General features: G+C 46.1%; 1 protein-coding gene across 3 annotated transcripts in view; it reads right to left on the reverse strand.

Annotated features, from left to right (window-relative positions):
* man1a2 (mannosidase, alpha, class 1A, member 2) overlaps positions 1–13,342 on the reverse strand; it is a 288,606-nt gene that overhangs the window by 112,281 nt on the left and 162,983 nt on the right. For all 3 annotated transcript variants that reach the window (XM_083639580.1, XM_083639579.1, XM_083639581.1), the window contains exon 7: positions 8,218–8,298. In XM_083639580.1, the coding sequence (XP_083495706.1) occupies positions 8,218–8,298 (81 nt within the window). The remainder of the gene's footprint in view (positions 1–8,217; positions 8,299–13,342) is intronic.

The following is a 13,342-nucleotide window of genomic DNA, read 5'->3' on the forward strand; positions in this document are numbered from 1 at the left end:
CTGACGCAATCTCCTCAGTTTCACTAACGATAGACAATTTAGCTCTTCTTCCTCATCTAACAAAGCCATTTACAGTTCCAAATCACTATCTGCCACCATTGCTACTAGTGTACTGTAAACAAGATGACCTTGGTTTTTCTTCCAAAGAGAATGTTACAAAGTATGATGACACTGCCATTTAGCGTTTAGTTTTGGCAGTTTATGCACAGAAACTCAAGCGCAGAACTACAAATCTCTGCACCGCCACAGACACAGCAAGCTACAGCGATGCTTGAATGTGGGACTATAGCCTACTAGCCTTTACAAGGAAAGGTCTGGTAATCAGCTGGTTGAGTGACAGACAACAGAATTTATATTAGCATTTACTAATTTGGCGGAAGAGAAAAGGCAGATACTGTAGATCTAGCATACATGCATGAGGGGGAATGTTTCGCTGACCCCATTGTGCTAAAACTAGTGTATATTTCTCACTGGAACAGGTGGCCAGACTGTATGCAGGGCACTACAGCCTACAGTCTGCTGAGCATCCACTTTACATTGGTTTAACAAGAACAGAGTACTGCGCTCATATGGTGACTTTGGGATATCTTGACACACATTTCTGCTGTCTAAACTGATGATACAAGAACATCTATCTATCTATCTATCTATCTATCTATCTATCTATCTATCTATCTATCTCTATCTATCTACAGTATCTATCTATCCATCTACCTATAAATTTGGCAATGTGGACTCTGTCTGTCTGTTTTAAGAATTTTGGCCGGCTGATTGCCCTAAAGGTCCTTACACATCGGGAGCGTTTCTTTCGTGCGATTAATTAATTCATTCGCATGTCAATTTTCCGAACGTATTTCAGTCTATGCAACAGTGCATACCAACGGCGAAGTTTCGCTGAGCGTTATTGCGGTGTTTATTTTTTCGAACCACGGTTGATTTTTCAGAAATTCACTTCAGACGTGTACACATCTGTGGCTGTGATTGACATGAGATGCTGCATTGAGGTGACAACGTAGTGCAGGAGAAGAAAGGAGAGTAGAGAGGTGGTGAGGAAAAGAGAAAAAGAACAGTAGATAAAGAAGGAGAAAAACAAAATGGAGAAATGAACAAGTGCAGACGAGAGACAATGACCTAATCCCAATGTCCCACTCCATCTAAGCCCTGGACCCTCAGCCACTTAATTAACATTAGCTGGTAAGAGTGTGAGAGGCTGCAAGGGCTCCAAATGCTCTCAATAGGAATGAGACAGCACTTTATGACATATATCACGTTACCTTAACGATACAAACAACAACCAAACATGTTACATACTGTACCATTGTGGGTTTGGGACTTTTTATTTTACCTTTATTACTTTCTACACGTCCAAGGCACTTGAGGCACCGACTGCCTGATTTGATACAGTAAAATAGCATATAGCATTATGATATCATCTATACACACAGTTCTGGCTATGAATTACCAGTGTGCTATCTGTTTATACTTAAATGTAAATGCTTTTTTCTTGTAACCTCAGTTGCTCCTTCCATGTCCTTTACCCCCCTGGTAGCCATGGGAAGTGGGAACCCCATAGCACTGTAACGTCACAACACTATGCACTGTGGGAAATTCCCTCAGACTTTGGAAGATGTGCATAAAGGGCTCAAAATGTGTGTGGGTGAACCCTTATGCACTTAACGATATGACAGTGGGAAAGCCCTAAGCCCTTACGGCCTTCAGGGACACGAGCCTGAGAGTCTGTGAGTCCCTGAGCGTGGACAGTGGGATTCAGAGCAAGAAGGAGCAAGAGGCGGAGAAGTTAGTGCCACAGATAGTGTGTGTGTGTGTGTGTGTGTGTGGGGGGGGGGGGGGGGGGGGGGGGGGCAGAAGACGAGTGGAAAAGAGAAGAGAATGAGCGGCGGGGAGATAGGAGAGAGAGAGAGGAGATGAGCAGATAAGATGAGAGCAGAGCAGAGCACCAGATAAAGACAGAGAATAAAGGAGTTAGGGGACAGACAGAGGAGTAAACACAATCCATCAGTGCTGCTCTGCCTGGACTTGGGGCCATATGATCTCTGCAATGCAGAAAAAACAGACGGAATTATGGAATATGGTAATAAACTGGTGCAAATTCGCAATAGCTGTGACCACAGTATGTGAATTTCCGAAATGCAGAATGGTAGAGGCAGCCCACCCTACTCTGCCACCCTGCATTTCAAAATTTGCCCACCACTGCCCCCCTTTTGGCCAAGTCTCACGCGCGCGCACGCACACGCACACACACACACACGCACACACACACACACACACACACACACACACACACACACACACACACACACACACACACACACACACACACACACACACACACACACACACACAGTGTGCCAAATTTCAGCCTCCTAGGGTGAAAACTGTGCCCACTAAAGGGTGGTGAACTTTTTGTGGACCGGCCAACTGACCAACCAACCAACACAGTGACTTCTAGAGCTGCTGGTCGGCAGTCACAGCTACAAATGAATCAACTGTAAAACATGGCATATTGCAGAATTTTCCATAATTTGGCTGGAAATTGCATAAAAGGTGGCCAAATGATCAAAATCAAAAGTAGACCAAATTATTGTAGTAACCTAAATGATTTCATAATTGTAAAATAGGCCTAGAGAAGTAATTACATTTTTGAGAGGGGGTCAGTCTTGCGTAGAACGCTTACGTCACCTCACAACTTTCCCTCCACCTCTTTCTTCATTTCCATAATAAGTGTGTTTCTCTCTCTCTGCTCTTCATCTCCCTCCTCTCTCTTTCCCCTCTCTCTCTCTCTCTCTCTCTGCTCTTCATCTCCCTCCTCTCTTTCCCCTCTCTCTCTCTCTCTCTCTGCTCTTCATCTCCCTCCTCTCTCTTTCCCCTCTCTCTCTCTCTCTGCTCTTCATCTCCATCCTCTCTCTTTCCCCTCTCTCTCTCTCTCTCTCTCTCTGCTCTTCATCTCCATCCTCTCTCTTTCCCCATGTCTCTCACTTTCTATCGCCCTCGATGCGAGTCTCTCAAATATATCAATCTTTGTCACCCGGGTGGGTAAAACCTAAACCTGGGCACCAAAAATTCCTCTATACAGGAAAAAGCCTGCCTCCTGCTGTTTCAGAATCAGAATCAGAATCAGAATCAGAATCAGAATCAGCTTTATTGGCCAAGTATACAAACACATACAAGGAATTGGGCTCCGGTTAGCTTTGCTCTCAAGTACACACAGAGTACACAAGTACCATAGAGAAAAATAAAAAAGGAGAAAGAAGGTTACACATAGTCAAGGCAAGAATACTTTGTAAAAAAATACTTTGTAAAAATACTCTTTTTACAGTGACTGCTATATACAATGTGGTGACTGTGCTATATACAATGTAGTAAAGTGGCTATTTTTTAATATGAATATATTAGGGAGTGTACAGTCAAAGTGTACGGTAGGTGTGCAACAACGTTTGTGAACAAGGTTTATACAGATATTGCGTTTATATGAATATATAAGGGGATGTACAGGAGTGCAACAACGCTACGTAGGTTTGTAAACAAGGCTTATACAGGGATTGCATTTTAAATATGAGTATATAAGGGAATGCACAATAAATGTGTGCAGTAAAATGTGCAACACTAAACAACAAGTTTCGTAGACAAGGATTATGCAGATATTACACGGTACACGGTACAGTTGTATTGTTTGAGACTCTTGTTAGTTGCCCGTCCTCCCACACAGTTTGATGGCCTGCAGCATGCTAATATCCAGCAGGATGGATGCTGATAATGACTCTGAAAACATCCTCCTCAACCTCCTCTCCTCCCTCCTCATCTCTGGCTTCCTCACCCTTATCCTCCCATATTATCTCTCCTCCACTTTCAGCACTCAGTCTCAGCCTCTATCTATCTATCTATCTATCTATCTATCTATCTATCCGGGGAGGGTCCACAGAGGCGACGCGCTGCTTTGCTGCACTGCTTCATATCCAGACACATTCACATTCACAGTGTGTAGGTGCCTTGCTCAAGGGCACATCCAATCAGAGCGGAGCGTCTTTCTTATTCACCTCTTCCCTCGTGCAGATGGGAGGGGGGGGGGGGGGGGGGGTTTGGGGGTATGGAGTGGAGAAGCAAAGCACAAAACGAGCACCTAAGGGTGGAAAGAGGGTTTCCCCAGAAAAGCTTGTTACGTCCGATGACAAGTATCAACAAGAGTACCGGTATACCAGTTTAGGGGGGGCATGGTGGCAGTGCTGTCATCTCACGCTAGAAGGTCCTGGGTTCGATTCCCACCTAGGACGCTGTGAGCGCTGAAGGAGTGCATGCCCGTCTGCATGTCCTTGAGTGCCCACTGCCCACTGGGTGGGGTCGTCAAAAGGGCCTTTCTGTGTGGAGTTTGCATGTTCTCCCCATGCCCCCTGGGGGTTTCCTTCATACTGTATAGGAACCCCTCACCAAAAACATGCAATATCCTGGTCGCTGAAGTGGTGCCTCATCTGGTCGTTCGGGGCGCCTGTTCAGAGGGAGGGGAACTTGTTGGAATAGCGTGATCCTCCCACGTGCTATGTCCTACCGGTGAAGCTTCCCCTGTCAGGTGAAAAGAAGCGGCTGGCTACTGCCCAAAATGGGATAGTATACTAGTTTTTCAAGAAATGATCACGATTATATATGCAAGTTGGTATTGTTTGAGTCCACACACATTGATCAAGCCATTACTTCTTTCCTTCATATTTTAGACATGTATCTGCCTCTTCTCTTAGATCAGTAAAATGACAAGCAGCCAAGAGAGTCTAAGCCGCAAGCCTTCTAACATAGCAAGCAGGGTTAAAAGAGTCTGCACAATGTGTCTCATGGTGGAGATCCAGTGACCTGACCTCCTCAGGGATCTGCTGCTGGGCACCGCTAGAGTGTGCCTCTGCTCCCATTACAGAGGGAGTGCTGCTTAGCCGGGCATGAAAGCTGGAGTGGATTGGATGGAGAGAGGGAGGGAGAGAGAGAGAGAGAGAGAGAGAGGGAGGGAGGGAGAGAGAGAGGGAGGGAGAGAGAGAGAGAGAGAGGGAGGGAGAGAGAGAGGGAGGGAGAGAGGGAGGGAGGGAGAGAGGGAGGGAGAGAGAGAGGGAGAGAGAGAGGGAGGGAGGGAGAGAGAGAGGGAGGGAGGGGGGGAGGGAGAGAGAGAGAGGGAGGGAGGGAGAGAGAGAGGGAGAGTCGAGAGATGCATGGCTGGAGCCCAATTCCACCAGTTCCCTAACCATGAACCAACTGAGCCTGCTAAGAGAGGTAAAGGAAAGAAGAGAGGCTCTCAAGAGAGGTGATAGAGTGATAGAGTAGGTGAGTGATACAGGATGGAGTGATAGAGTAGGTGAGTGATACAGGATGGAGTGATAGAGTAGGTGAGTGATACAGGATGGAGTGATAGAGTAGGTGAGTGATACAGGATGGAGTGATAGAGTAGGTGAGTGATACAGGATGGAGTGATACAGTAGGTGGAGTGATACAGGATAGAGTGATAGAGTAGGTGAGTGATACAGGATGGAGTGATAGAGTAGGTGAGTGATACAGGATGGAGTGATAGAGTAGGTGAGTGATACAGGATGGAGTGATACAGTAGGTGGAGTGATACAGGATGGAGTGATAGAGTAGGTGGAGTGATACAGGATGGAGTGATAGAGTAGGTGAGTGATACAGGATAGAGTGATAGAGTAGGTGGAGTGCTACAGGATGGAGTGATAGAGTAGGTGAGTGATACCGGATAGAGTGATACAGTAGGTGGAGTGATACAGGATGGAGTGATAGAGTAGGTGGAGTGATACAGGATAGAGTGATACAGTAGGTGGAGTGATACAGGATGGAGTGATAGAGTAGGTGGAGTGATACAGGATGGAGTGATAGAGTAGGTGAGTGATACAGGATGGAGTGATAGAGTAGGTGAGTGATACAGGATGGAGTGATAGAGTAGGTGAGTGATACAGGATAGAGTGATAGAGTAGGTGGAGTGCTACAGGATGGAGTGATAGAGTAGGTGAGTGATACAGGATGGAGTGATAGAGTAGGTGAGTGATACAGGATGGAGTGATAGAGTAGGTGAGTGATACAGGATGGAGTGATAGAGTAGGTGAGTGATACAGGATGGAGTGATACAGTAGGTGGAGTGATACAGGATGGAGTGATAGAGTAGGTGAGTGATACAGGATGGAGTGATAGAGTAGGTGGAGTGCTACAGGATGGAGTGATAGAGTAGGTGAGTGATACAGGATAGAGTGATAGAGTAGGTGGAGTGATACAGGATGGAGTGAGGGATGATGGGAATGAACAATGAAGTCGAGCAGTGTTTCTCAAATGGACGTAGTAGTACCACTGGGGTACTTTGTGCAGGGGTACTAGGAGATAAAAAAAAAAAAGTTTGTTGTTTAATATATTGGTTATGAACAAGTGTAAAATAATGCCAGCTTAATAAATAAATAAATAAATGTAATCTAAATAAAGGAAGACCCTGAGCTGGTAGAGAAAGCTCTGGAGGAGGTAGAACCTTTCTTTGGATCCACTTCTTTCTGCAGTGACCCAGATCAAAACAAAGCAAAGCAAAGAGCCTGATGATCACTGCAGTCGCCTCCCTGCGCCCGCAATGACAAAAACCACACGCTAAAAGCACAAACCCATGTTTCTGTAAGAGTATTACTAAATTAACTCTGCCAAATAATAACCCCCTATACGGCTGAAAATAAGTATATTTACATTTGTAACAAATCGTTTGAGAACCACTGAAATAGGACATTGGTGTCTATTTCCATTGCAGATAGAGGGGAATTCAAGGTATTTGGAGGTAGGTACGTAAATGTGTGTGAGTGTATTGAGAGCTACTTCTTTAGGGTACCTGAAGGGGAAACGCGTTTCCCTGGAGAGGAGACTGTGTGTGACCTGGCAGCCCACCACTCTCTGTCTCCTCTGTCTTCCTCGAAGGTCTAACACCACACAGAGCCCCCCACCTCTCTCTCTCCCCCCACCTCTCTCTCTCCCCCCTTCCTCTCTCTCTCCCCCCTCCCTCTCTCTCTCCCCCCTCCCTCTCTCTCTCACCATTTTTCGTGATTCCTCCATCACTCTCTTTGCCTTCTTAACCTGACTCCATTTGTCATTCTCCCTCTCAGACTCTTCTCTGCTCTTGACAGGAGAAACAACCGAGGTGCTACATCAAGTGCCTGTCAGATGTGTGCACACACACACACACACGCACGCACGCACGCACACACACACGCGCACACACGCGAGCGCGCGCACGCGCACGCACACACAAACCCTGTAATGCTACATGTGCAGCACACAGCAGCAACAACGCAGACACGCATGCAGAAGAGAGACGTTTACACACTTAAACACACACCAATTTTCCAACACCTTCTTAAACATCAAATTCAAGGACTTTTCAAGGACGTTCCAGGCCCAATTAACCTCAAATTCAAGAAGAACATGGCATTGTTTGAGACACGGATCAAGGTTAATCACGGTTACAACACTGAGAATGTTTATCATGATAACTAGCAGAAGCTAACTTACAGAAGCTCACAGACAACAATTAAAAAGAAAGAGGTTTGAATGTGTGAAGACTTCTCAACTGTGCTGTGTTAAACCTATTTAATGTTAAGTAAAAAATATATATAGTGAAATCAAAAGGACTTTCAGTTCTATTCTTGCACAAATTATATAAAATCAAACATTTTCAATGAACCATGTCTATTTTCAAAAACAATCAAAGCCTCGACTTTTTTCTTTTAAATTCACAAACTTTCAAGGATCACACACACACACCCATCCACCCCCCCCCCACACACACACATCCACCCCCCCCACACACACACACATCCACCCCCCCCACACACACACATCCACCCCCCCCCCACACACACATCCACCCCCCCCCCACACACACACACACACACACACATCCACCCCCCCCACACACACACCCATCCACCCCCCCCACACACACACACACACACATCCACCCCCCCCACACACACACCCATCCACCCCCCCCCCACACACACACACACACACACACACACACACACATCCATCCCCCCCCACACACACCCATCCACCCCCCCCCCACACACACACACCCATCCACCCCCCCCCACACACACACCCATCCACCCCCCCACCCCCCCACACACACACCCCCCCCCCCCCCCCACACACACACACACACACACACACACACAGGTGAGTAGTTACCTCCTGTCCAGAGAGGTAGTAGGCAGCCAGCAGTCCTCCTATGAAACGAATGTTGACCTCAAAGACGGACACCTCGGCATTCTGGGAACACAGAAGAGCAGAGAGAGGGATCCGTCAGAGAGGGACACACACACACACACACACACACACACACACACACACACACACACACACACACACACACACACTCAATTGACTTCCCTTGTTATTTATGCATTCAGTTGGAATTGTACGACTCTCCTGCATGCTGCATTCTGAGCTCATTTGTGTCTGTCGGCCATCTGGAGGTTTTCTCTCTCGCTCCGTCTCTCTTTGGGTGAGGCTCTTCTTCAGAAGCCCCTCAGGGGTTTCTGTCTCACCCACACTGCTTCTATTTCCTTTCCTCTCATTTCCCCCCCAGCGTCTGTATCCACGTGCAAAGTCAACTTCTCTACAAAGCTAAGATGGTGAGGCAGAGAGGAGGCACTTCCATCCTGTAGATTACACAGGCTATACTGCAGACAAAAAAGGCAAAACACAGGTAGATCCCACTCCTGCTCAGTACATCATTTCATCTTCAGACCCTCAGTTCTCCTCCCGCACCCCTCCTGTGCCCTCGCATTGCGCTGGCCTGTAATTGACACAAACGGTAACATCGCATTTTCCCAAGAGGAGTAAGCTAGCCAATTAGAGCAAAACAATCCACCAGAAACGTCGAGTGAAGAGGTAATGTTTTGGCATTTGCTCTTTTTGGGGGGGGGGGCTTGAGAACGAGGCTATTAGCTTCCGTAGCTGAAATGTGTTGGGATGCTGCTGAGCAGCTGAAACAGCCAGGAGGTGGAGAGACTGGGAGTGTCATGGAACGCCAAAGGGTGCAGAGTTTGTATTCTAAAACAGAGCAGGAGTCTGAAGCCACAAATCTCCTGGCAAAGTCATGGTTGAGTCAATGATCCTATCAGCCCCCACAGATATATGATGGTCATGTTGTGCCATGGGGCTGTAAACATCCTGCTTATTGCCCCTTTAGTAGGTGGGATGGAAGATGGCAGCATAACACAACATAACATAACACAAAAGATAAGCAGTATGTTAAAAGAGTTGCCTATAGAGCAGTCACGTGACTTTTCGTGACGTCATTGCCCCGGAAGTAAGTCCCCCAACCATTTTCTCCATCGACATTTAGAAAAATCCTTATAGAAGTTAACGAGTTTTAAGGCTGGAACCAAGCCAACCAAGTCAACCCGTGACCTACTGAATCGTGAGTGAACACAACACATTCGGTTTGAGCAAGAACAAAAAATAACAACGGGAGAAGAAAAAAATAAAATTTCCCCCGTTGTTGTTTTTTGTTCTTGCTCAAACCAAATGTTTTATGGTCACTCACGATTCAGCAGGTCACGGGTTGACTTGGTTCCAGCCTTGAAACTCGTTCTATAAGGATTTTTCAAAATGTCGATGGAGAAAATGACTCACTTCCGGGGCAATGACGTCACGAAAAGTCAAGTGACTGTTGAGCTCTACAAAGCAACTAAGACATAATGGCAAACTTCCAACTACAGCCAAACATTCATCACAAGTCAACATGTGTAAGTGTGGATAAACACTGCAAGCTTTATGCAGATTCCTGCACTAATTAGGGCTAAAGTAGCCGTCCTAGCTGTTATTTTCTAGCTCGGCGTGCAGCGAGGGAGGGGAGAGAAAGTCTGCTGGTCGTCACCCCAATTTCCTTTGTTTGCTAAGCACAGCTTAATTGGGGCTAAATGTTAAGAAAATCTGTCTTTTTTTCCACTGGAATGTGCCTCTCAGACTAATGACTGTATGGATAAAGTCTTGCAGCTTTCGTGGAAACCACAACAGTCTGGGTAGCGTGGGGTCGGCTGTGGACTGCCAGCGCTATTTTGATGACTTATTTTGGTAAGGAAGGGCGGGAACTCTCTTCTCCAGTCCCGAGTCAACAAGCAGTGCAAACACACTGGTTTTTAGCACGTCTCTTAACCTTCATGGAGCGCCAGAAAGGCCGTGTCTCGCCCCACGGGATGAGAACCGAGCAACACTGACAGCCACAGGAGAGTATGTGAGTTCATTTAGCATACTTCTCTGTGATTGACAACTTGCCTTGCCTGAGCTATCTGGATTGTCCTCCTGATGCAGTAAACCCCGCCCATCTGGAACACCAAGCACATCAAAACATTCCAACGCAGAGATTGATTTTCAAAACACTGTTCTGTGACCTTGCTCTGATATTTTCACATGATGACTGAAAACATACAGGAGAGGAGGACCAGTCTGTGGATGACCTCAATTTACAGTAAATGCACTCCAGAGGGGATGGAGACTCTGTGTGTGTGTGTGTGTGTGTGTGTGTGTGCGTGAGAGAGAGAGAGAGAGGGGACAACAGGGCGAGAGCAGAGTTTTTGAATTTGTAGAGGGCATTCAACACGTGAACCCATCAACAGGGTGTCAAAACATGAAGATGATTTCTTGTAGAAACGGGTGTTATGGCTTACATGGTACAGTGCACTGGGTCTGCAGAGGGAGGGGGCTGCACAGTGCGAGGGAGCCGATAAAGAAATACTCCTTGTTATCCTGCATCTTTCCTGCATTATAATACTGCAGACAAATCTTTCTGGAATGTAACGTTGTGCGTTCACACTGGGGGGATTTTCAGATATTTGCATGACGAGATGACATACAAAGTCAATGCAAAACGCGCGAGGATATGAGATTTCACACCTGGCGGCGCGAATGAGGCGGGGGACGCAAATCTTCGCATGACGAATTCGAACAAAGTGATTTTTCACGTGAATTGTTTCAACTCAAGTTTAATTATTTCAACTCGAGCGATTACGTGAAGCTATTAGTTTTTCTTATTGAAAGACTGTGTGTATTTTGTCATACCTGACAGTTTCGACTGCTGCTTCCTGCGGTCTTCCTCAGAGACGTCACGTGATGTTGTTGTGACGTGCTGTATGGCTGGTTTATGAGGGGTTGGCCATCCCACCTGGATAGGTGGGATGACCATGCCCCCTGCTGGCCGGTAGTTTATGGAGGAGGACTGTGTCCCAGGTGTGGGATACAGTAGCATGTAAGCCCCCTCATCCCGGTTCACAGTCCGGGGTGCACGTTTCCGTATCTCCATTGCTTCCCTGATCCAACGGTGGTATTTGTTGCTTTCCGATCCGATGACCTTGGCCTTCTCCCAGTCCATGATGTGATTCTCTCTTTTACAGTGATCCGAGATGGCTGATTTCAGATTCTCCTGGTCTGCTTTCTGTTTTGTTGCACGTGTGAGCACTCCAGTTGTTTCCTTTTCACACTCTTTCTGGTGTTCTTTCTTGCGTGTGCCAAATGCTCTGCCCGTTTCTCCAATATAAGTCTTATTGCATGATAGGCATGGGATCTCGTATATTACGTCACACTTCTTGATGGGTTCAATGCGGTCCTTGGGGTGCACCAGCATCTGGCGTAGCTTGGTGTGCGGCTTCACCGGTGTGCTTATGCAGTGTTTTCTCATCGCCCTCTGTACTCGCTCTGTGAGCCCCCTGATGTAGGGAAGGGTGACCATGCCCAGGCTTTCTGGCTTGGTTGTGTTTTTCCTCTTTGTTTCCCCTTTGTTTATGTTCTTCTGGACTGCTTCCTTTCCCTTTCTTATGGCCCAACCTGGGTAGTGACACTGGGTGAGTGCGTGTTTTATGTGTTTCTCTTCCTCCTGTCTATCTTCTGGGTCTGTGATGATGCTGGTGCGGTCGTACAGGGTTCTAACTACTGATAATTTGTGTGCTGTGGGGTGCTCTGATGTCCATAGTAGGTATTGGTTACGTGAAGCGTTCCTTTCGCCTTGGTGTGAATGTACAGTTAAGACAGTAGAACCAAATTAGCATATCTCAAAACAAAAACCTCAAGTTTTTTAAGCCAAGCTACTTGACAGATGGTGACATGCTGGAGGAGGCCAAGTACAATGTCAACCAAAAAGAGCACAAAATAATATCATAAAGTATTGCTTTTGTTTGAATAGAAAGGTCAAATCTGATGAGGTTTAGAAGAAATACAAAAAAAAAAATAAAGAAAAAAAAAGTAAAACACAAAACAAAACAAGAAAAAAAGACAGGGACAATGTCGATAACATTGTACTGTATATCTTGATATTTATAACGGGACAGCATCGCAATATAACATTTGGGATATCCCATGCCTTCATTACAATAGGTGTAGTAGTGGCATGGTAAAACTAGAACAACCGCACCACGGATATATGCTTCCGACAACAAGTGAGCAGTCGACATGCATGTCTGTCGAGAGTTTGACGTTTGAGCCAAATGTGAAGACATTTCGTCAAGGTGTTACTGAGATATGGTGTTATCCGAGCTTGAAAATGGCATTTGTGAGGTCACAGTGACCTTGACCTTTGATCACCAAAATGTAATCAGTTCATCCTTGAGTCCAAGTGGAAGTTTGAGGCAAATTGGAAGAAAGTCTGTCAAGGCGTTCTTGAGATATCGCCCGGGGCCCGGGGCCGGTGCGTGCAACAGTGCTGTAAAGCAGCGCTGATGTCAAAATGCCTGCGGTGCACACAGAGTGACGGGTGGTCAGCTCGGAAGGACAATGTGGCATGAGAGCAGCACAAGAGCGGAGGCATGGGGCTGCCTGTGGCTGAGGAACATTTGGGATTTTAATGAGATGATGTTTTTTATCAAGCCAACAAAATAAATAAATAAATACCGGTAAATAAATAAATAAATAAATAAATAGGGCAGCAGAGTAACTGCCTTTTCAGATTTTCTATCATAAGCTGAACGCTCATCTCTTGAAGACTTCCTCTCCCAGATGAATCACATCTCACTTTACGACCTCTTCTTCTACTCATTCTATGAATACGCTCCTCTCCTGAGGTAAACAAACAAACAAATCCATCTTGTCAGCTCTCGTTTCTTTTTGTGCAATGTCCTATTGTACATGCTAAATCTGGGGTCACAGGAATGATTTTGGTAAATCTATTTTCATGCTGAGTCTGGTCATTGTTCTCTTTAGCACTGTTTAGTCATAATGTTGCTGATGTAGCAGCAACCGATGCGAATTCTACTGTTGCACTCATTGTTATTGAGCAGTGTCAGGCCAGCTAGATCTTCACTTTGCAGAGAAAAATAAC

This window comes from Poromitra crassiceps (genome assembly GCF_964638095.1).
Source record: "Poromitra crassiceps genome assembly, chromosome: 6".
Taxonomy (NCBI): Eukaryota; Metazoa; Chordata; class Actinopteri; order Beryciformes; family Melamphaidae; genus Poromitra; species Poromitra crassiceps.